The sequence below is a fragment of the Geotrypetes seraphini genome, chromosome 10, assembly GCF_902459505.1.
Source record: "Geotrypetes seraphini chromosome 10, aGeoSer1.1, whole genome shotgun sequence".
Lineage (NCBI taxonomy): Eukaryota > Metazoa > Chordata > Amphibia > Gymnophiona > Dermophiidae > Geotrypetes > Geotrypetes seraphini.
In genome coordinates, this window is record NC_047093.1 from 37,273,885 (window position 1) to 37,296,596 (window position 22,712).

At 43.7% G+C, this 22,712-nt stretch overlaps 1 protein-coding gene across 6 annotated transcripts in view; it reads left to right on the forward strand.

The window, feature by feature from the left end:
- Positions 1-22,712, forward strand: part of NDEL1 (nudE neurodevelopment protein 1 like 1) — a 102,444-nt gene that overhangs the window by 5,455 nt on the left and 74,277 nt on the right. For all 6 annotated transcript variants that reach the window (XM_033961240.1, XM_033961242.1, XM_033961243.1 and 3 more), the window contains exons 2-3: positions 14,723-14,820; positions 21,536-21,689. In XM_033961240.1, the coding sequence (XP_033817131.1) occupies positions 14,735-14,820; positions 21,536-21,689 (240 nt within the window). In that variant the 5' untranslated portion in view covers positions 14,723-14,734. The remainder of the gene's footprint in view (positions 1-14,722; positions 14,821-21,535; positions 21,690-22,712) is intronic.

Consider the following 22,712-nt stretch of genomic DNA (forward strand, 5'->3'; position numbering starts at 1 on the left):
ATTATATGGTATAAGTTTAGACTTAGTGGTGGTCTGGGCGTTTAAACAGCTGAACGTAGAGGCAGACCATTATAAAAAAAAAAAAAAACAACCCTCCTTTTGGATGTTTTTTTTGATAATGGATAATTTTCCCTGCTTCTACTTTCAACGTTTAAGGCCTTAGGCCAAAAGGGGACTTAGACATTTTTTTTTAAAATTATGCCCCTCTAAGTGTTTAAGAATCTTTTCTATAAGTCTAGGTACTTCCTCTGAGTGTACCTATACTAGATATAATTGGTCTGCTAGGGTTTCCAGATTTATGGATTTTAGAAAGCATGTGCTCATAGAAAGATGGTTTGGTACGTTTCAAATACTACTGTGGCTGGCAGGCACTCCATGTAGCTATCAGTAGACTATTTGATTATTCTTTCAATTCACTCTTGAGATCAAAATTGTGAATCATGCTTGCATGTTTCAAGTAGTGGGACCATCGTTGTGGAACTCAGTCCCTGATTGTATTTGTTTGATCACTGACTTTTTGGCCTTTTGAAAAAGTTTGAAAGCTCATTTTTTCCAACTGACATTTTCAGATTTGGGTATTTTATTGTTTTGTTATTAATTAGTTTATTTCTTTGTAGATGTTTTTGAATTGTATACTGTATGGTGGTGATTTATTTTGATTTGTTTTAAGTCTTTCTAGTTTTATTATGCATGTAATGATGTTATCTGCATAGATGCTTGACATGTAGGCTACAAATGTTTTAAATAAAAATAAATAGAGTGAAATTGAGATTTTTTTCACTTAATCCAAAATGAAACTATGGAATTTGTTGACTGAGGAAGTGGTCAAATCACCATCAGTAGGTGTGTCACACAGCATTTTCAACTGCCAGCAAAGGCTCCCTGCAGTTCCTCAGTTTGACCAGAAAAGTGGCTTATCACTTGTGCAGAAATCAGAACATAATCTGCACTAATGAGATTTTATTTAATCTCTCTCCATCAGATTGTCTCTGTAGATCATGCCCCTGTAACCTCACACAAAAGCCCAGACATGAAGGGCCAGTGCTGTACATCCTCAACTGAGACTTCTTAACCTATAGGTCTATGTATAAGGTAATGCCAACATAATCATAAGCAGACAAATCCAGACGCATGGGTTGTCCAGCCACCAGCAGGTGAAGACTGAGGACAGTAAATGTGTGATCCCTATATCTCAGATGGCATGTTCCTCGCACATCCAGTATATCTCCAGCAGGCAGATAGATGACTTCACCCATGCTCCTGGACCTTGCTAACATGAGAGGACTCCCACTGTAGTTTTCTGCTTTGGTTGTAGACTGGAGGTGTTGGGCTCTTTTCCTGTCTAGGGGATATATTCCTGGGGAAGCCAGGTCCATACCCCCCTTCTCCTCCCTACTGCTTCTGCCCTAAGGCTCCCTCCTATAAAAACAAAAGAAAGGGGAACTGTCCATGTTAATTTAAAAAAAAAAAAAAAAAAAATCTGGCAGAGCAACCCTTGTTTGTGCAGAGGCGGGTGAACCCCTCCTCCCTCAGGATAGATGGGTGAGAACCATCTATAGTGAACACTTACTCTCTGGCACTTGTCTCTCCTTTCAGGAGCATGGGAGGCTCCGATGCGGTCTAACACCAGCTATGGAACAGGCTCTCTGATAGCGGCCTCGCTAGACATTCATTATTTACTTTTCTGTCCAGGTGTTCCTCCTCTTCTGGGTTGGCTTGTGCACACTCTTAGTTCTCTCTGGGTCTTCTGGCACACCTTTGTTTCAAAACTTTGTTCTCATGGTGGAGGCCATGAAGCGCTGTTCCCACTGCAGAAAGCAGTGATGGCCAATACAGTGCTTGCTGGCGTGAAGGGGGTCCAGACCACGAACCAGCTCCTTCCACTGCAGAGTTGCCTGCTGGTTCTTTAATGGCTGGTGCAGGATCATCGGGCCAGTTGGCCCTTCCCCCTTGGTCTCCTACTTGGTCTCTCTCCTCTAGGCTCCTTATCAACTCTGATCTCTTCATCTGGCGGTACTAGTTCAGGAGTGCTGCAGTTGGATCCAGGGTGTGGGCAACCCTTTTCACCCGATTTTGTCTTGCTGCTCCATCAAGCCTATCTTTTAAAATGGGCCTAATTTTTCCACAGTTCTGTTCTCCATAGCCTCCTTGCCCAATAGCCAGGGGGAGGCTCTGGCAGTACAGGATGCTCTTTTGCAGCCATCTTCTAGGAGAGAAGCCTCTGCCCAAACGTCCGCGTTTTTGTGATGTGTGGAGGCAACTGCCTCCCCTGTTTTCCCGAATTCTGTGACCAGGGGTTCTCGCTCATCTCCCTCTATTGCTCCTGTGGAGGAGTTGGAAGAAGGCGATCTTCCACCTGATCTGGCAGAGCAACCCTTGTTTGTACAGAGGCGGGTGAACTCCCTCCTCCCTCAGGATAGATGGGTGAGAGCCATCTATAGCACTGGCACTTGGCTCTCCTTTCAGGAGCATGGGAGGCTCCGATGCGGCTATGGAACAGGCTCTCTGATAGCGGCCTCGCTAGACATTCATTATTTACTTTTCTGTCCAGGTGTTCCTCCTCTTCTGGGTTAGCTTATGCACACTCTTAGTTCTCTTTGGGTCTTCTGGCACACCTTTGTTTCAAAACTTTGTTCTCATGGTGGAGGCCATGAAGCGCTGTTCCCACTGCAGAAAGCATTGATGGCCAATACAGTGCTTGCTGGCGTGAAGGGGGTCCAGACCACGAACCGGCTCCTTCCACTGCAGAGTTGCCTGCTGGTTCTTTAATGGCTGGGGCAGGATCATCGGGCCAGTTGGCCCCTCCCCCTTGGTCTCTCTCTTCTAGGCTCCTTATCAACTCTGTATCCTGGCAGTTAATTTCCAAATCTTTATGGCAGTTGGTTTTGTAGAAAGATTTATGGATGACTAATCAGTTATATATACAAATACGTGCCTGTTTGTCAGATGCTAGGGAAAACCATAATCTCCTTCCCCAAGATTTGTTATTTTGCCAGTTTATACTAAGAATAGAGACCCAGGCTATGAGAAATACTTTATTAGAAATATAAAAATATAATTCATAAGCCAGCAGTAAATAATAAACTAATTATTTGTTCACAATGTCTTTGAATACATATATATATATCTCATTACATAATTATCACAGCACACTTGCTAGATAAATGAGTAAAACTAATTCTTACACTCTAAACAATTCCTTATAATAATAATTCCTGATTAGCAGTAACTAAAAATATAGCTTATCACCCCGAGTAACTTTACATCTCCTTATCCCGAACCACGATAGAATTCTTTTATCTAACCCCAGCTGATAAGATAGATAAGTTCCTTATTCTTACCATCTGATTAGGTCAGGTGAAAGGGAAGACGTCTTCTACTCAGCACTGAAGATAAGAATTCTCTTGGTACAGGAACAAGAGTCCGTTAGTCACTGGAACAGCTGTAAATTAGGTTGGCAGCCAAGGTTTCCTTTATGTGATGGAATCCAGATGTATAAAAGTCCGGTTTCTCTCTCAGGCAGAGAGTCACAAGAGGTAAGTTTCCAGGTCTTAATTATCATAGAAGTGCAGAGAACATCTATGATAAGATGCAAGTTCCCTCACATCCTAACACAGACTAAATTAATAATTAGGCACATTCCACTTGGTTCATCAGATGACCTCTCCGGACCAATCCAGAAACATAACTTAGATGAATAGCCTTTCTGTATAGAGTCTCACACAGGCCGTGAAACAGAGGCGCTTTCGTTAGATAAGACCAGCACATGAGCCATGACTCCCCCAAGATTCACACAGGCTGAGCATATAGGCATAGCTGGATGTCCTTGACTAGAATACAGTTCTGGTACATACCCAGAATGCATCAGGCATAAACAGCAAAGATGTTCTCTTCTTGCATGGTTTAGGCTGGAATGATTTCTTGCAAACAATGGTTCAGGCTTGATGTCAGAGAGGCCTAACCTTCAGGTGCAAATAAGGAAACACCCCTACAGTTTCCAAAGCTTCATTGTTGGAACTAGCTATTTCCCTTTGGGACATGTCACACTGCATTATCCTCAGTCTTTTGATTTTCTCATCAAATAAATCTTCCAATCTACAAAGAAGATCGTCTTTATAGGAGCTTTTCTAGTCATAGAACAAACAAAAAGCTTCCCTTCTGCAGGACATATTAAGAACATAAGAATTGCCATACTGTAATAGACTGATGGTCCATAAAGCCCAGTATCCTGTTTCTAACAGTGGCCAACCCAGATCCCAAGTACCTAGCTAGACTAGTTAAACAGATTTTATGCTACTTATCCTAGGAATTATCAATGGATTTCCCCAAGCCATCTCAATAATTGCCTGTTGGCAGTGGTTTATAGTGCATTAAAGCGGTCCATTATTCCCTGGTAAGTCATAGTCAGAATACAGATAGTACCATATGGCAACTTTTGTTTACCTTAAGATTAAGATCCACAACTGGATCTCAAGTTTTAGTGAAATCAATGAACACAGTTGTTGTCATCCACATTTCACTTTTCTACTTCCTTTTGTTCTTCAAGAGCATTTCTGTATGTTAACCAAAGATACGATTTCACTTTTAACAGCAGTAGTTTCTTCTGCTGGCATAGAAAGAATATTCTCTTCCTTTGGATTCATTCATTCCTAATTGAGAAATCGTTTGGAACATAATAAAGCTTGCTTTTTTTCCCCCCAGATTATGAACAAACAAAAAGATTGAAGATGAGTGAGCTACAGAAGCCAGTATTTTAAGATGTTTAAGCAAATATGAGAATACATGTGATATAATGTTAACTGTTTTGGCTAAATAAAACTATTTAAATTGTTGTTAAGGTAATTATGATTTTTCTCCTTTCAATAAAATATAGCAGAAAAGTCATACAAATATGAATTTTATTTTAAAAATTTAATATAACCAGATCAGATAAACTATAAAACTAATCTGAAAAGTAATTTTTCAAAAATGAAACCTTCATCTGGTTGTAAATATTAAGATTATACCAACAAGAATAAGTCTTTCTGTAGAAAACCATGATTTAAATAATTTACTGTATATACTCGAATATAAGTCGATCTGAATACAAGTCGAGACCTCATTTTTCCCTCCATAAAGGAGGAAAAATGGTTGACTCGAATATAAGTTGGGTGGCTTAATATTCAAGTGCCCTTCCCTGTCAGGCTCTGCACCCAGCTCCCTTTCTGCAAGGCACTGCACCCATCCCCCTTCCCTCTTTCCCCTGTCAGGCATTGCACCCAACCCCTTTCCTTCCTTCCCTCCCTGACCTGCCAGACTCTGCAGCCATCACCCTTCCTTCACTCCCTCCTTCTCCTGTCAGGCACTGCACTCAGCTCCCTTCCTGTCAGGCATTGCACACAGCCTCCTTCCTTCCCTCCCCTGTCAGACTCTGCACCCAGCACCCTTCCATCCCTCCCCCGTCAGACTCTGCACCCTCCCTAACTCCCAGGCTCTGCACATTGCTGCCCTTCCTGCTGCCGTGCACCCTGCCACCTTCCCTGTCCTAGACTCAGGCTCATACCTCTACTGATGATTGTCAGTGGAGGTGCAGCGGGCAGGAGCGAACTTTCCAAGCTCCTGCCCCACTGTTAACAGGTTTATGTGAGTGTCTTTAGCCGCGCTGAGAAGCATGAGCAGGCGTGCGATTTTGCACTGCTGCTTAGTGCTGAGCGGCTTCCTTAATGGCTCCTGCAAATTCTCGTGAGCTGAAAGGGGCATTATAGGAGGAGTGGTGAGGGTGGGATTTGGGCTGACCTAGACTTAGTCGTACTGCAAGTATAACCAAAAGTTAAACGAGACTGCTTAGATGGAACTTATACGTAGTGACTTCGGCGATCTAAAAACAGGTTTAAATGCTCAGAAGGTATCCAAAGTGACCAGATAACCACTGCAAGTATAGACCCCCATACAGTCCCCCAGTGAACACTGACTCCCCACCGCCGCCATAAAAATCGGAATAAAAATGTACATACCTGCCTCCAGAATATCAGCAGATGGCATAGGAAAGCCTATTAGATGTGCAACGAGGTGGCTTAAGTAGTTTATGGGGTTGACTAGTGAACCATAGAGAGGGCGACCCAGGCCCATAAGCCACTCTAACCACTTCATTCATGGTGAAAGATGTGCACCCCCCAAAACCCTATTGTACTGCCATATAAGTGGCACCTGCAGCCATAAGGGCTATTGGGGTGGTAGAAAGGTGGGTCTAGTAGGTTTTCAAGTTTATTAATTTTTAATATACCGACCATCAACAGGTATCTAGCCGGTTTACAATAAAATGTTAAAATAAGGATAAAAGGTTATGCTTATAAAAGTAAAGTTTTATTAGAGAGAAGGGAAGTGTACATTAAGGACATGGACGGGACAAACTTGAGAGTGATGATTAAGAGGAAGGAGAGGGGTAAAGTTACATTATTAGAAAAAGAGAAGAAAAAAAAAAGGGGGGTTGAAAGGAAATGGAGGGAAAGGAATAAAACATTAGGGATGTGATCGCTTCTTGAAAGCGGTTGGTTGAGTGAGAAAGAGGTAATTCAAGAGCAGTTGAAAGCATCTTGAAATAGGAAAATTTTTAAGCTAATCTTAAATTTATCGATTAGGTTTTCAAGGCGGAGTTGAGATTGTAAGGCATTCCATAGAGTTGGGGCTACTACTGAAAAATTTGATTTCCTGTTATAGAAAAAATCCTTAATAGAAGGAATGGAGAGTAAGTTCTGGTCTGCTGATCTAAACGTCCGTGTAGGGCGCAATGGGATGAGGAACTTATCGAGGAAGGAAGGTTGATGGGAGAGTTTGATTTTAAAGGTCAACATAATGGTTTTGTAAGTAACACGGTGTGTGATGGGAAGCCAGTGCACTTCTTTCAAGAGAGGAGTGACATGATCGTATTTCCCTAACTTGTATATAAGTTTTATTGCTGTGTTTTGGATTAACTGTAAATGTCGGAATTCTTTTTGGAGAATTCCGTTGTAAAGGGAATTGCAATAGTCAATATGGGAGATAACTAAAGAGTGAACCAAGGTTGTGATTTCATCCGTGTCAAGAATGGAAGTGAGGGAACGAATGAGGCGAAGCTTGTAAAAACAGGTTTGTACCACTGAGCTGATTTGGTCGTGAAATGTAAGGTCTTTATCTATAATTACTCCCAGTAATTTTATTCTTGTTTCTATTTTTACGGGGGAGGATTTGATGAAAATCTTTCCTATTATTGTTTCATTAGTTTTGGTTGGGAAGAGTAGACCACATGATTTATCAAGGTTAAGAGAAAGTCTATTTGTGTGAAGCCAGTCACTTTATTTTGTCTATTTTATTGTTGATTTCTTGTATTTCTGAGGTATTTGAAGTATCAACGGGATGAAGTAGTTGAATATCGTCTGCGTAAGCGAAGATTGTGAAACCGATTGACTGGGCTAAAGTAAGGAGAGGTGACATAAAGATGTTGAATAGCAAGGGAGATAGAACAGAACCCTGTGGAACACCGTAAGTTTGTGCTACAGGTGGGGAGGTTTCCTCCTTTGAGTGAACTTTGAAACTGCGTTCATTAAAGTATGAGGAAAACTATAAGAGAGCTGATCCTGTGAGGCCACAGTCTTTGAGTCGGCCGATGAGGAGAGAGTGGTCGACGGTATCAAATGCTGCGGACAGATCTAGAGAGATAAGAAGAACGGATTTCTGGTGATCAAGAAAATAGTATATAGTTGAGGTAAGACCTAGCAATGATAATTCGGTGGAGTAGGAGGAGCGAAAACCAGTTTGATGTGGATGGAGAGCACGAGTTTTGTCAATAAATTCAGCAAGTTGGTTATGAATGATTTTCTCTGTCAATTTTGAAATAAGAGGAAGATTGGCGATGGGACGGAAATTCGCTGGCAAGGTAGAGTCTAAGTTATGATTTTTTAATTTAGGAAATACAAGAGCTGATTTCCAAGCTTTAGGGACGAGACTGTCGGAGAGACTTAGATACCATTTCCAAGAGAAATGGTCCAAAAAAGGAGAAGAATTTTTTTAGAAGGGAAGGGGGAATACTCTCTGTATGATTATTAGGCACATTTAAAGATTGTAAGATATGGAGAAGATTAGCTAAAGAAGAGGGTTTAAAGTTAGAAAAGGTACTGAATGGTAGGTGGGTAGTATTGTCGGGGACATCTGGAAGTAGGGCAGGAATGGGTGGTCCTAGGTGAGATCTGATATCCTTGATTTTCTTATCAAAAAAGAATGCAAGTTCAGTAGCAGATGGCTGTGTAGATAGAGGTGGAGGTTTCTTATTGGAATAGGGAGGTAGAGATTGAACTATGCTGAAAAGAGCTGAGGAGTTACAGGTTGTAGTAATGTATTTAGAATAATATTCTTTTTTGGCCTGTTGGATAGCAGTTTTGTAATGAGTGGCTTTTTCCTTAAATAGGAGAAGAAAATTATTTGAACGAGTTTTGCGCCATTTATGTTCGATGGAGCGGAGTTGTCGGTGAAGGAGGATAAGTTTGTCGTTGTACCAGGGTTTCTTTTTAGATTCTAATTTTGGTGATTTTTCCTGAGGAGGAGCAAGGTCTATTAAGGATTTTGTTGAAGTGTCCCAGAGGGAGAATTTTTCTTCAATTGGGAGGGTAGTGAAATCTTGTAATTTCGGTTTGAAGGAGTTCTAAATGGCTGGTTATTTTATTAATATTTCTGGAGATATATGTGTTCTGTTGAGAAGAAAATGATTGGGAAGGAGAATTTAATTGACAATTAATGAGAACGTGATCAGACCAGGGAAGAGAATGAATTTGAAAGTTTTGGAAGAGGTGACTGATGAAAGTCAGACTAAAGATCATGTCAATGGTATTTCCAGCAGAATGGATAGGCATGGAGAAAAGAGGGGCTAGAGATAGGTCAGAAATTAGAGTCAAGAATTCTGCTGTATTATGGTGATTAGGGAGGTTAAAGTGTATACTGAAATCTCCAAGAATAATGGAATTGGGGTAGGAGATGTTGAAGTCAGAATAGTAGAAATAAGGGCAGTTAGAGAGGTTTTTGTAACTGGTGGGGGGGAGATAAGTCAGCAGGAAATTAAAAGGTGAGGAGTTTTTTTAATAGAAAATTGAAGAGTTTCAACCGGAGAGTTGGAGTAGGAAGTGAGAGAATCTGAATGAAAAGGAATAGTGGTATGATATATCACTGCTAGACCTCCTCCTTTTTTGTTTGAGCGAAGTTGAAATTTCGCTTTATAATTATTGGGGCAGGCTTGGGTCAGATAGGCCTCTTCCCCCTGAGTTAGCCAGATCTAAGTAAGGCATAAAATATGGAAGTTGTGTTGGAGAATTAAATCATGGATTTAAATGGTGTTTATTTTTAATGGAGCGCACATTAACAAGGCCTATATTGATATTGAAGGAATATTGTGGTGATGAGAGACGAGGGGTGAAAACTGAGGTAGTAGGGATGGTAATATAACATCTAGGTCGGGTTTCTGTGGAAATGAGAGGGGAGGTTCGAGAGAGGGGTCGGCGGCCCCATATAACCAGGATAGAAGCCATAGGTTTGAAGTTGTAGTGTAAAAACGGAGAGGGTACAAGAGTAGTAGGATATAAAGAGAATGGAGTTAAAAGGCCGTGGATAAGGAATACAGTTAAGAGCAATAATGAGAATTTACCTATGAATTTAGTAGAAATGATATCGGAGAAGTGAAAAATAGAAGCATGAAGCAGCTGCATGAAGGAGCGCACCAAGGAGCAGGATGCGCATGCCAAAGGCGTGCGCCTTTGCAGCGTGTGCCGCAAAGCAGGTGAATTTAAAGGCAACGCTACTGGAGGAGAATTGTGGGCGGAGTTGTCGGCGCCGCCGCTTTGCGGCGGCAGTCCCCTTAGGGAGCAAGAGGGCCTGTTAAAATCAAAATAAAAGCATATTAGAGAAGACAGTACAAGTTGAAAAGTAATACAGAAAGATTATACAGTCTTCAGTTAATAATAAAGAAACAGTATAAGGACAACCATACAGAAATTTCAATATTGACATACACGAAGATAAATATTTGAACAAAAAAACAAAAAGTAAAAAAGAAAAACTAACAGGGCAGGACGAGGTAATTAAATAGCTAAAAATTAAGTAAAACCACAGAGAAGGCAGAGTCAAGCTGTTGGTGGTATACGATACTGTTGCAGTAGTAGCTAAACCATCACTTTTAAGGGAGTTGTGGTGAGATATTTGTGGCACCCTTTTTGTGAAGTTCGCAGCAGTTCCCAGTATGGTGCCCCACTACTCTGTTGCCATGTCTGGGTGGCCAGTCCATCACTTTGCTTGCCCCTCCGACGTCCAAAAGGTCTTGTTCTAGGCATTTTTGACTTGGACAAATTTTTGAATGAGAATGGGCTATAAAGATAGATGACTTAGCGGTCTGGACGATCAAACGGCTGGACATACAAGTAGACAATTCTCAAAAAAAAAATAATTTGGATGTATTTTTTGAGAATGGACTTTGGACATGTCCAACTTTGGGCGACTAGTGACTTAGGCCCAAAATGGGCTTAGATGTATATTTTTGTTATGCCCCTCTAGGTCTTTATTTTATAGAGAACTCTCTTAACCAGAGATTTTCAACCGAATTCTCGGGACACACCTAGCCAGTCAGGTGTTTAGGATATCCAAATTGCATGAGATGAATTTGCATACAGTGAAGGCAGGCCATGCAAATTTATTTTGTGTATATTCATTGTGAGTATGCAGAAAACCTGACTGGCTGGGTAGGTTCCAAGAACAGGGTTAATAGTCCCTGCTCTGAATCTATAACAGTTTATTACTGTTTCAGCTGATTTCCAGTTTATTTGAATAATTTTCTAACTGAACAGACTGCTTTCTTAAGTCTTCTTCAATTGAGGAAACCTTTATATGCTGTCTCACTAGAAAACTGACACTATTGAGCAAGACATCCAGAAACTGCCACCTCCAACGTGGCTATAAGTCTCCAAATCTCTAGATTGGTCAGATATTTTTAGGTGGAAATAAAATTAAAACTGCCCTTACATTCTTCTAGATCAGGGGTGTCTAACCTTTGGCTTCCATAGGCCGCATTGGACGAAAAAAGATTTTCTGGGGCCACACTAACACTAGCTGATGAGCAAAAAAAAGGTTGAGCAGGTCCCAAATTAGCAATCACTAATATAGAAGATGTACATATCTAATAATAAACCTTCATTAAAGGGACACTGTGGAGAGGAACCCCAAAAAGCAGTACACTTCTCTCTCCGTACTCGCAGTTCCAGCACTTGTGGTTTCGCTTATTCACGATTTTTGGCATGCTGGCTCCTCCCCTCAGATTACATCATCCAATCACCGATAAAAATTTTGCAAACCCACATACAGGCAGTGCTGGCTCCACCGAGCTTGAGAAACGGAAGCACCAAAGCCAGTTTGACAGTCGGGGCCCTCACCCAATGAGAGAGGCGGAGGGTTTCCAAAAATCCTGTCCGGCCAATGGGAGTGCCGGGATGCATCGCGTGGGCGGGCGCTGTGGGTCATGCTGTGTGCGCCTTGGTGTAGTAGTTTATTGGCAACACAGCTGGAGTGCAGACTGCGATGAGACCGAAGTTGGGCTCCTCTCATCGCTGGGAATTTAAAGTGGTCGCAGCAACCCGTATGTGGCTTTTGCCCGGGAGGTGGCAGATTCAGGTCGCAACTCCGGCTTTCTCATGCCTGCCATGCTGGAAAAGGGCACCAAGGTCTCATGGAAAAGACAAGGCAGGAATAACACCGCTGACAACGGCAATAATAAAACTTTGGCACCAAATGGGAATGGCACCAACTGTTGTGAAGAAGGAAGCTCAGGCTCTTCCAGTGATGAGGAGCATAGTAGGTCAGCTCAAGGGGGTAGCCTTGAATGCACCTGCTTCATTTTTTAAATAATTTTATGCCGTATTCACGGGTCTGTTCTGCCCCTATCCACCGTGAATATGGAGGGAGGAGTTTAATACTTACCCTGACTGAATGATCCTCCACGTGCACTGCTGACAGTGGGAGCAGCAACAGGCTTCCGCATCTCCACACTGATAAGCAGGGATGTGTGCTCCTGGTTCTCTCATTCATTTCTATTAAAGCTACAATGAGCCTCTTCAGAGGTGTGCATCAGAGCGGGGATGCTGAATCAGCTGTCAGCAGCGCACATGAAGGATCGTTCAGTCAGGGGTAAATATTAATGCTTTTTTGGGCCTCCCACTTTGAGCTTAGGCTCCCTCAAAATGAACATCTCCCCTGCTGTAGCTAGTAGGGATCCCCAAGCCTCACCAACTGACGGCCACCTCCTCCCCCTCCAACTTCCCAAGTTCTGCAGCTAACAGCAATATTGCAAAGCTGCTGCCTTCCCTCCTCCCTGCCCCCTCCCCCACTTGGCTTTCATGCATGCATGAAAGCAGTGGCAGCTTGAGGATATTGCCATTGGCTGCAAAGCTTGGAGATTTTGAGTTGCCAGACTGGAGGAAAATGTCTTCAGTTGGCAGGGCTTGGGAATCCCCACTAGCTCAAGTTTTTATAAATTGCACTCAGGCAGGAAGAAACTTTGGTGCCCATCCACTAATTTTGGGCTCCAGTCCCTCCCCCAAATCAGCTGTATTTGACTACGCCACTGAATATAAAAATAATTATGATGCACATATCCCAAAGCTAACATATTCCAATTAATAAATTCAAAATAAAACAATTTTTTCTACCTTGTTGTATGAATGTTTTGTTTTTCTATCATCTTGGTCCCAGTTTATCTTTCTGCTTTTTGTCTATCTTCAACTAATTCTCATTCCAGTGTCTGCTGTTCATTTTTTTCCCCTCTTCTCTCATTCCATTTCCTTCTTATGCCTGTCTCCAATGTATTGATTTTTCCCTTTCAGCTTTCTTAACTTTTTCTTTTCTTTTTTGCCTTTGTCCACTCAAATCTTGCCTTCTTTCTCACCCTTCTTTTTAAATGTTCAACTACCTTTCAATTCTCCATCTTCTCTCAGGCCCTAGCTCTCCCATTTCCCATCTCACTCCTTTCCCAGCCTCCTATTTCCTGCTATCTACTCCCCATTACCACATTTCTACCACTATACTCACTGCTCGCTCACTCATCTTGGCATCTCCCTTTTGACCTCATCCACATGGCTCACCACTTTCAGAATCCTCCTCCCTCTCTCCTCTGGTCAGGCTATAACTCCCTGTCCCTTTCTTTCCATTTCCTAGTATCTTCTTATCCCAGCTCTCTTCTCTCCTATAGTCCATCTCTTCTCTTCTATCCTCAAGGTTCAACATTTTGCTCCCTCTCTTTTCTGTTTTCTTCCCTTCCCCCTTGATGCTGAACAATGAAATGGAGGGGAAAAAAAGAGAGATGCTGCATCTCTCTGCCTTCCATCTACAGGCCTAACATTTCTCCCTCCCTCCCTTCCATCCCCAGATCCAACTTCTCTCCCTTTCTATTCCCAACTGCCCCCCATCCCATCTCTCCCCCTGCCTGTCTACCTCAATTCCCCTGGTCCACCATTTCTCCCTTTCTCTTCCCAACAGTTCTCCCTTCAAGTATCTCTTTCTCTCTTCCTCCACACCACCCCAGGTCCAACTTCTCTTCCTTCTGACCATTGCCCACCATCTCTCTCTGTCCTCTGTTTCTGGCCTCATAAGCTCTCCCCCCATGCCCAATCTAGCACTTCTTTTACACTCTGTACTTAAAAAAAAAAAAAGTCCAGGAGGCTTCCTCAGCCCTGTATGTTCTTCCCCGCTTCTCTCCACATCCATGCATCTCTACCTCACTCCTCTTCCACCATCATGTCCAATAACTCTCTCTCTCCCTTTCTCCTCTCTCTGCCCAACAGTCCTCCTCTTTCTTCATCTCCCCATGTGCACCATCTCTTTCCCTCTCTCAGACACCCAATTCTCCCTTTCTATTCTCTCCCTCACCTCAGCATCTCTTTCCCTCACTCCCTCCATTCTTCCATTTTATGGCTCATGCTCCTTTCCCTCTGTGTCCTAAGTTCATGCCCTTCCTTCCTTCCTTCCATCATTTGTCCTGTTTGTGCTCCCTCCCTCTCAAGTCCCAACACGTCCTTCTCCCTCCCTTCTGTGCTGCAGGTGTTTACCTTCTTGCTGGTTCCCTCCTCCGTCTTGCTGCAGTGTTTGCTCAAAGCCGCGGGCAGTAGCTCCTATGTGCCTCCCGCGGCTGATCTAGAAGCCTTCTCTCTGACGTTGCGACTTGTTAGGGTTTTTATTTCCAGAACATAAGAAAAACCATTCTAGTTTGGCCAAAGCCTAATGTCTAGCATCCTGTTTCAGAGAGTGGCCAGTACAAATTGCGAGTATGCCAATTGTTTTTCATGCTTTACTACTTGCATTTTTTTGCATTAAGTTTTGAAATACATATTTGGGATGTATATTAAATTTTGATTTAAAATTAACTCATTTTTCCAGGGTTTCCGCAGTTCTGTTTTTGGATGGCTAGGTAGGATATTTTACACACAATGCAGGAATTTTTATTTAGTGGGGTTTAATGTATTTTTATGTACATTTAAAATTTTTATTCTGAGTGTAGGCATGCATCTTATTATTCTGTTGCTTTAGAAGGGTTTGGGGTTTATATGAAAAGCTTGTTATAAAAAAAAAATGCTTTTTGAATTGAATCTTTTAATTGCAGCTATATTTATTGCTATAGAAATAAGTACAGAAGGCAGTATTTCTAAAATTCTTTGTGCCTTGTGTATCTTATATATAATTTCAGATTTCATTGGTCATGGATGGTGAAGAAATTCCAAATTTCTCCAGTCCAAAGGAGGAAATTGATTACTGGAAAGAACTTTCCAGAAAGTATAAGCAAAGGTATGAGTTTATATAGAGAAATGAATTGAAGGAATATCTGCTTTTACCCCCCCCCTTCTTTTATGCAGCTGACCTCAGAACTCTAGGTTTTCTTTTCATTCCATACTAAATTCTGTTATGTCCCTTCCGTATTCTATATACTAGGGGCCAGATTCTATATAGGACACCCAGTCTCAGAAGCCGACCTGCATCCTATATAGAATTGGGACTAAGGCTGCTTAAAATAAACCCTATTCTGTTACAGATGTACATGATAAAGAAGCTGGTTAGAAAATCAGGTTATTGTAGATGTGGCCACTAAGCTTATCGTGGCAAGGATCTCCCTGCTGCGATAGGTTTAGCGGCCGCGGCCACCAGTCCCCCCCACCCTGCCGAATGAACACGACAGGAGGGATGACCAATCCCTCTTGCCCGGAAGACCCCCCACCCGCCCCGAACGAAAGCAGCAGGAGGGTTCCCAGTCCCTCCTGCCGGAACACCCCCCACTCCTCCCTGAAGATCACCAGCAGAAGGGTGCCCAATCCCTCCTGCTGGAACACGTCCAACCCCCTTGAAGATCACTGGCAAGAGGGTGCCCAATCCCTTCTGCTGGAAATCCCACACACAGTAGATATCCCGACGCAGCCCCCCCCCCCCGCTAACCTTTAATGATGGCTAGTTGGACGTGTTTTTCCACCATCCGGCTTGCAGGCCCGCCTCCATTGAAATGAGGCAGCCTGCCCCTTCCAGGTGTATTGTGGGATGCACCGGGGAGGGGCCTAAGGCCTGATTGGCCCTGGACCAATTGGTCCTTAGGACTTTCGTACTGGGAAGGGGTAGGCCCGCCTTATTTCAACAGAGGTGGGCCTGCCAGCCGGATGGTGGGAAGACCCGTCCGTCCAGCCATCATTAAAGGTTGGAGGGATGGATGGCATCGGGATATCTATGGTTGGGGGGGAGTTCCAGCAGGATGGATTAGGCACCCTCCTTCCAGTTTCATTCGGGTGGGGGGGGGGGGTTCTGGCAGATGGGATTGGGCACCCTCCTGCTGGCAATCTTCAGGGGGGTGTTCCAGCAGGAGGGATTGGGCTCCTGCTGGTGATCTTCAGGAGGGGTGGGGGTGTGTTTGGGGCAAGAGGGATTGGGCATCCCTCCTGCTGCATTCGTTCGGGGAGGTGGGGGGACTGGCAGCTGTGGCCGCTAAACTTATTGCGACAGGGAGATCTCTTGCCATGATAAGCTTCGCAGCTGCATCTACTTATAATGTAGGCCAGCATTTTGCTTGCCTACATTGTACGCGTCTCCTGCTGGACTAGGGAAATGCGTATGGCTGCCTGGGTTCGCCTAAGGCTATTTCTAGGACAAACCACACCCATGGCTAGGCTTAGGTGAGCATGCGGGCATTCCTAGGCTCCCGGAGGTGCCTCCAGTGTAGGCGGCCCGCCTCAGGAGCTTTTTTTTTAAAAAAAGTGCATCCCAATTGGCTGGTTAGACAGCGGTAGGACACCTACCGCTGCCTACAATTGGAATGCCATTTGCAGAATCCGGGCCTAGGTGTTCAATCCCCGGGCCTAGGTGTTCAGTCCCAATCCACAGTTCAGGTGTTGCAGAAATCTACATCTTTTCTGAACACATGCTGCACTTCCCCTAGTGTTAGAATCCGTTTCAATTTCTGCAAAAAGTCTGTGCAGAAGTCTTTTGCAGTTGCTCTGCTTCTATTTCTTATTTTTTTGCTTAAAGTTCATTGCTCAGTGGCTTCAGTACCTTGAAACCCCTTCCTGGTAGTCCGTTGTCAGACTGAGATGCTTGAAAAACACTGACAGGCAAAGGCATTTCAGAGACTTGAGTATCTCCATTATTTCCTATGGGAACATCGGGGGTGGCTTGTAACTTGCTTTAAACTCTGGTTTACAGAGTTTCTGAGGGTAGGGTTCAGGTTCCCCACCTTCCCAGACCCCAAATCGCTATTTTTTATTTTTGGAATTTGTTTATTTTTGCTATTTTTGGTACAAATTCGTGACGGTGGCCATCTTGGATTTTAAAATCTATCTTTTTTTTCTAACTTTAAATTCTGCCTCAAAAACCCCTCGAATGGACTCAAAATTGATTGGGATGGACTCCTCAGCCCCTAATCTTTTGGATGTTGACATTGATTGTGCCAGATGGGCGCCAGATCAGCGATTTTGAAATGCGTGCCTAGCGTGCCGGGGAGAGGTGGGAGCTTAGGACTTCGCCTCCTTCATGTACTCTTGAGTTGGGAAGCCAGCCTGGGTCCATGCCTTCTGAAGAAAATCTCGCCCAGGGACTGTTCTGGAGTCTGGCGCAGTTTGCCTGTGTTCTGAGTCTAGGGACTCTTTTGATGTGCTGCATGTACATAAACAGTGCCTTACCATGGTTTTGGAGTGGGCCTTATCACCGGATTTTATTTGGCTCCTCTGATAGGCTTATCCTTAGACCCTGCTCATTTTTCTGTAACCGGTGGGCATTTATGGGGCTTTTTTGTTCTATGGCATCTGTGGCGAAGCTTCCTTTCGGGAGCTCTCATGTCTGGCTGTGTCAGATTTTGATTTCAGTAATTGCCATGCAGATTTTTTCTTCTGTCTCCTGCCACTGCATTTAATTTGGATCCGGCTGATGCCTTTACTGAGACTGGTCTCCTTGGCCTCCTTGAGCGTACGGATTTGGAGGTGCTGATCCTTTGCATTTACAGCGGACCTCAGTCTGCTTCTTTACGGTTGATGTTCTGAAAGAGCTCCATTTGGATTTTTCACTTTCCAGGCTTCGATCCTGGTCAGTTCTCCTGTGCTTTTTCCATTCCATCCACAGCTCCTGGGTCTAGTTTCAGGACAATATGATCCCCAGACAGCTTTTTCCGATTTGCTAAAGCTACGTCTATGCTTCATCATCTGAATTCTGCTTTTTGGCAGGTCTGAATATCCTGAGGTAGATTGTGCCATAGCGCAGGTTTCCAGTGTGCAGCCCTCCCTAATGATGGGGGTGGGGTGAAGTTCAGGACTCTCTGGATTGCAGGAGGCTGTTATGATACAAAATATTCTTTTCTAGCATCCTCAGGTAGCCAAGTGGTGGTTGCCACTTCATTTATGACACATGCCTGTTCCGGCCTGCGCAATGCATCGTCTGTGGTGGTGCATGCCTGTCCTCCACTGGTGTAGCTGTGGTGCCGGATGACCTTTATGATCTCATTTGAGTCTTAGTACATGTTCTGCTGGTGCAGAGTTTTAAGTACTGAACTCTTTGAATCTGTCTTTGAATGCAAACGCTGCCTCAAGGACCTCTTCTCAAGAGTGGTGAACGCCACCCTATGAACCAGTTACGCTGTCCATTGGGAGGGGATCATAGTTCTCTTCATTCCTCCCACAGGTGTTGTAGGAGATATTCAGGTTTTTCCTCCTAGAGACATTCTCAGGGCTATGCCTCCATTACCATGGTTGTGATTCCAGGTGTCTTCAAGTTCCTGTGCAGTGGCTATGCCACACACAAAAATAAAAAGAAAGCACTGATGTCACCTGGGGTGGGCATGGCTTCCTCACTTGCAGGCTGTCTTCTACTGTTTTGTCAGGAGTGGACTCATACTTTCATCGGACACTTGTTAGTACTCCTTTGCCTGCCTTCAACTTGGTTTCTGGACTCCGGCAAGTCGACGGCAAAAGAGTCTAGGGTCTGCGCTATTCTACAGCGCCTCTTAGTCTTTGGGATGTTTGAATTTGTTCCAGTCCACGAATGGGGGCTTAGGTGGATGCTCCTTATTCTTCCTCGTGCCAGAAGGGCTTGGAGATTTGGAAACATATTCTGGTTCTACAGTCAGTCACTCACTTCTTGCGAATTCCACTTTTCCAAATGGTCAACGGGGTACACTGTGCTAGCTGCTGTCTCCAGTGGAGTTTCTACTGTCCTTGGATCTCCTAGAGATCTACCTCCATATTTCATTCTGCCCAGAGCAACGCAGGTTTCTATGTTTCCATGTTCTGCCACAGCATTTCCAGTTCGCAACTCTGCCCTTTGGCCTCACAATGGCTTTCGTCAAAGTGATTGTAGTTGAGGCAGCTTTCCGCCAACAGAGGGTCCACATCCACCATTCCTGGGACAGCAAGTGCTCCGGACACCGTCTTGTTGGATGAATGAAGGCATGATGGGGATGGTAGTGTCTCTGCTGCAGGCATGGGCATGTTCAGGAAGAGATGCAGGGCATCCTCCTAGTCTCTGGATTTTCTAAGGTTTCTTTTTGTCTCCAGATGGATTGTCCAGCTCTCTCGGCCTGGGTTTATTTGCAGGTTCTGGAGTCTCAGCCTCCTTGGAGGCAATCCCCTGGGCCAGAAAGACCATGCACCCTTGATGGGAGTCCCTCCTCTCTCAATGATCTCCACTGAGTTTTTTCCCCTTTAGAGGTCGCTTTCCTGGATGGAGCCAGATGGCAGCAGTTTGAGCTGGTGGCTTCGAGTGGCTCTTGGCCAGGCCTGGCTTCTTTGGACTTCTGAGTGGATAACTCTTAGCACAGATGCCAGCCTGTTGGGTTGTGGGCTCATTGTGGGGCTTGCTCCATTCAGGGGTAGTGGACTCCTGGACCACAACGTTGGTTGACCTTTCGTCTGGAGCTTCAGAAATTCGGCTTGTGCTACTCGCTCTCCAGCCCTTTCAGAAAGTCTGGCAGTGCAAGTTTTCTTCGACGCCATGGAAAGCTCTAATGCTTTCCAAGTCAATCAGGAGTTTAGATTGCCTATATTTCATATAGCAGGTTCAGAGCGCAAAGATCAGATGTTCTGCATATTAAATGTTCAGAGGATCTTGCTCCTTTATTTGGAAAGGATGAGTGATCACTTTTTTGTGCCTCACTGTGGTAGACTGATGGATTTGAATGGCCATTTCCGTGACTTACATCGCCCATGGTTTGCAGCTGCCGATTTTGCTTACAGCACTCTTGACGATAAGTGTGGCCACGTCGTGGGCAGTATCTCGTGCAATTCATCCTGATGAAATTTGCAAGGTGGCTACTTGGTCCACTCGTCATACTTTTACCCGATTTTACCGAATGGATGTGGCAGCGCATTCTGATTCCGTTTTTTAGGATCTCATTTATGTGGGCAGGCTCTTCTGTCCCTCCCTAGCTACCATTGCTTTGGTACGTCATCTAGCGTATGGAATCCGGAGGGGCATAACAGAATGGAAGATTTAGGTTTATACCTTAGATAATAATCTTCCCCTTCTGTTAGTACCTGGAGGTGCCATACGACCCGCCCTATCTGTATTCACTCAGCTGTTTGGAATAGCCTGCTTCTTCCTTCCTCAGTTACTCTCATTGCAGTGGCCAGATCCTGTGGTGAGTTTCTATGAGTATACACATTACCAAAAGCCTTTCTTGGGGTTCTTGTTACACACAGCAAGTTAGTACTGTATTGTTCCTCATTATTTTTCTGAGTTGCCTTTGTGCCTGTTTATTACTTGTTAATATTTTGCAGAGCAAACCAGTTCGTAAGTTATTTATGTTGATGGGGATTCTTCCCCGTACCCCCTTCTCCTGGATTTGCGGGTATGTGCTTGGCTTTGGGTCTGAACTGATTCTAACACTAGGGGGAGTTCAGCATGTGTTCAGAAAAGATGTAGATTTCTGCAACACCTGAACTGTGGATTGGGATTGAACACCTAGTGTATGGAATCCTCCAGGGACTAACAGAATATTATTGAAGGTAAAAACCTAATCTTCCTCTAGGCAACTCCCTTGTTTCTTTAGTTTTTCCATATAAAGCTTTAGAGTAGTGGTTCCCATCCCTGTCCTGGAGGACCACCAGCCATTCAGGTTTTCAGAATAGCCCTAATGAATATGCATGGGGCAGATTTGCATGCCTGACACCTTCATTATATTCAAATCTCTCTAATACAAATTCATTAGGGTTATCCTAAAAACCCGACTGGCTGGTGGTCCTCCAGTACAGGGTTGGGAACCACTGCTTTAGAGAACTTGTGTTTTAAGTAATGATTAAAAACCATCTACAGTAGAATCTTGGCTAACCGGCATTCAATTAACTGGCACACTCAACCAATTGCCAGCCCCCCCACAAAAGTCTCTCGTGCTCCTCAGACAACCTCCCTCCCTCTAGCCCCCAAAGCAGTAGGCAGTCACAAATCTCCTTCCCTCCTTTCAGCCCTTGAGGCAGCTGTCCTGACAACACCGCCCCTACCTCTGGACCCGAAGTGGCAGCCAATCCTGACAATTCCCCTTCCCTTCCTCAGCCCTTTCGACTGAATGATGTAGGCCAGTGTTTCTCAACTCGGTCCTGGAGTACCCCCTTGCCAGTCAGGTTTTCAGGATATCCATATTGAATTTGCATAAACTTGATTTGCATACACTGCCTCCATTAAATGCAAATTTCTTTCATGCATATTCATTGTGGATATCTTGAAAACTTGACTGGCAAGGGGGTACTCCAGGACTGAGTTGAGAAACACTGATGTAGGCCACCTAGATTAACTAATTATATAAATGAAATCCACACCCCTTTTTACGAAGCCATATTAGGCTTTTTTATTGCCGGCTGTGGTGGTATTAGCTCAGACGCTCATAAGAATTCTATGAGTGTTGGAGCTTTTACCGCCATGGTCAGCGATTTTATTTAAAAAAAAAAAAAAAAAGCCTAATGCAGCTTCATAAAAAAGGGGGAAGGGTTAGTTTATTGTGGTCATCCTAAAATACCTTCTCTGTTCATTCCTTTTTATCCTTCAGTTGCCAAGAAGCAAGAGAAGAGCTTGTTGAATTCCAAGAGGGAAGCAGAGAACTAGAAGCAGAGCTAGAAACACAGCTTGTACATGCTGAGCAGAGGAACCGAGATTTACATGCAGATAACCAAAGACTAAAACAGGAAGTAGAGACGATAAAGGTACTGTAATCTAGATGGACCCTTGATTGTGCAGGCTGCAAAAAGGTTTTAAAGATTTATGTTTCTTTGCTGCTTTTATATACTACAGTAATCAGCTTTTCAGGAAGTGATAAACTGGCATAAAAATTTTCAGCAGTGGGCTAGTTCTGTGGACATGCTTCTGTGTGAGCTGCATGAATATTTTAACCTGTTATGATATTTATTCAACAAAAGCTGTGAATGTTTTCTGAAATTGTGACTTCATATCCTTCAAGTAACTTTTCAGTACTTCAGAATTGAGTACTAGCTAATTAAGAAAATTAGATTGGGTTCAGCTAAGCGTTATTGCTTTCAAGTATTAGCTCCAACTGTATAACATTTTATCTAAGCCCTCACTGAAAAAATGAGTTTCAAAACCTCTCTTAAGAGCTACTATTTCTTCAGGGCTGCTACGAACATCTAACATATCTCTGTATCTCTTTATTATCTTTATCCCCATCATCAATGCTCTGTGCAATCTCTTTGCTAACTAGTTCTGTCCTCCCACACCGTATTGCCCTATTTGTTATTGTTAAAGTAAAACCCAAGGAGACCAAGGTCTTAAGGGAATTCCAAATGCAGACAACTTTATTAGCAACAGTTGCGGAGGGGTCAAAACCATGCCCGAATCAACTGAGTTTTGCCTAAACAGGCTGCCTTAGGCCTACAATACCAGATTGGTGAAGGAAACTGCTTGCACCAAAACTGGCTAAAATGTTGCTTTCCCTATCAAATGTTCCTTTAATTACCTTTATTTAAACATGTTAGACAGATCCTTCATTGTGTAATACCTTGATCTATGCTCAGTTCTATCTTGCTGACCCTCAGAAAGCAGCTGAAAGCTTTTTTTTGTTTGTTTTTTATTTCATTATTTGTTTGTTCTGTTATTTGGAACAAGCTGTCCAAATCCCTATAGCTGGCTCAGTCTCTAGCAGCATTCAAGGCCCAGTTAAAAGCCCATCTCTTCAAGAGTGTTTTGACTCCTAACTCCTCTCACCTTGGGTT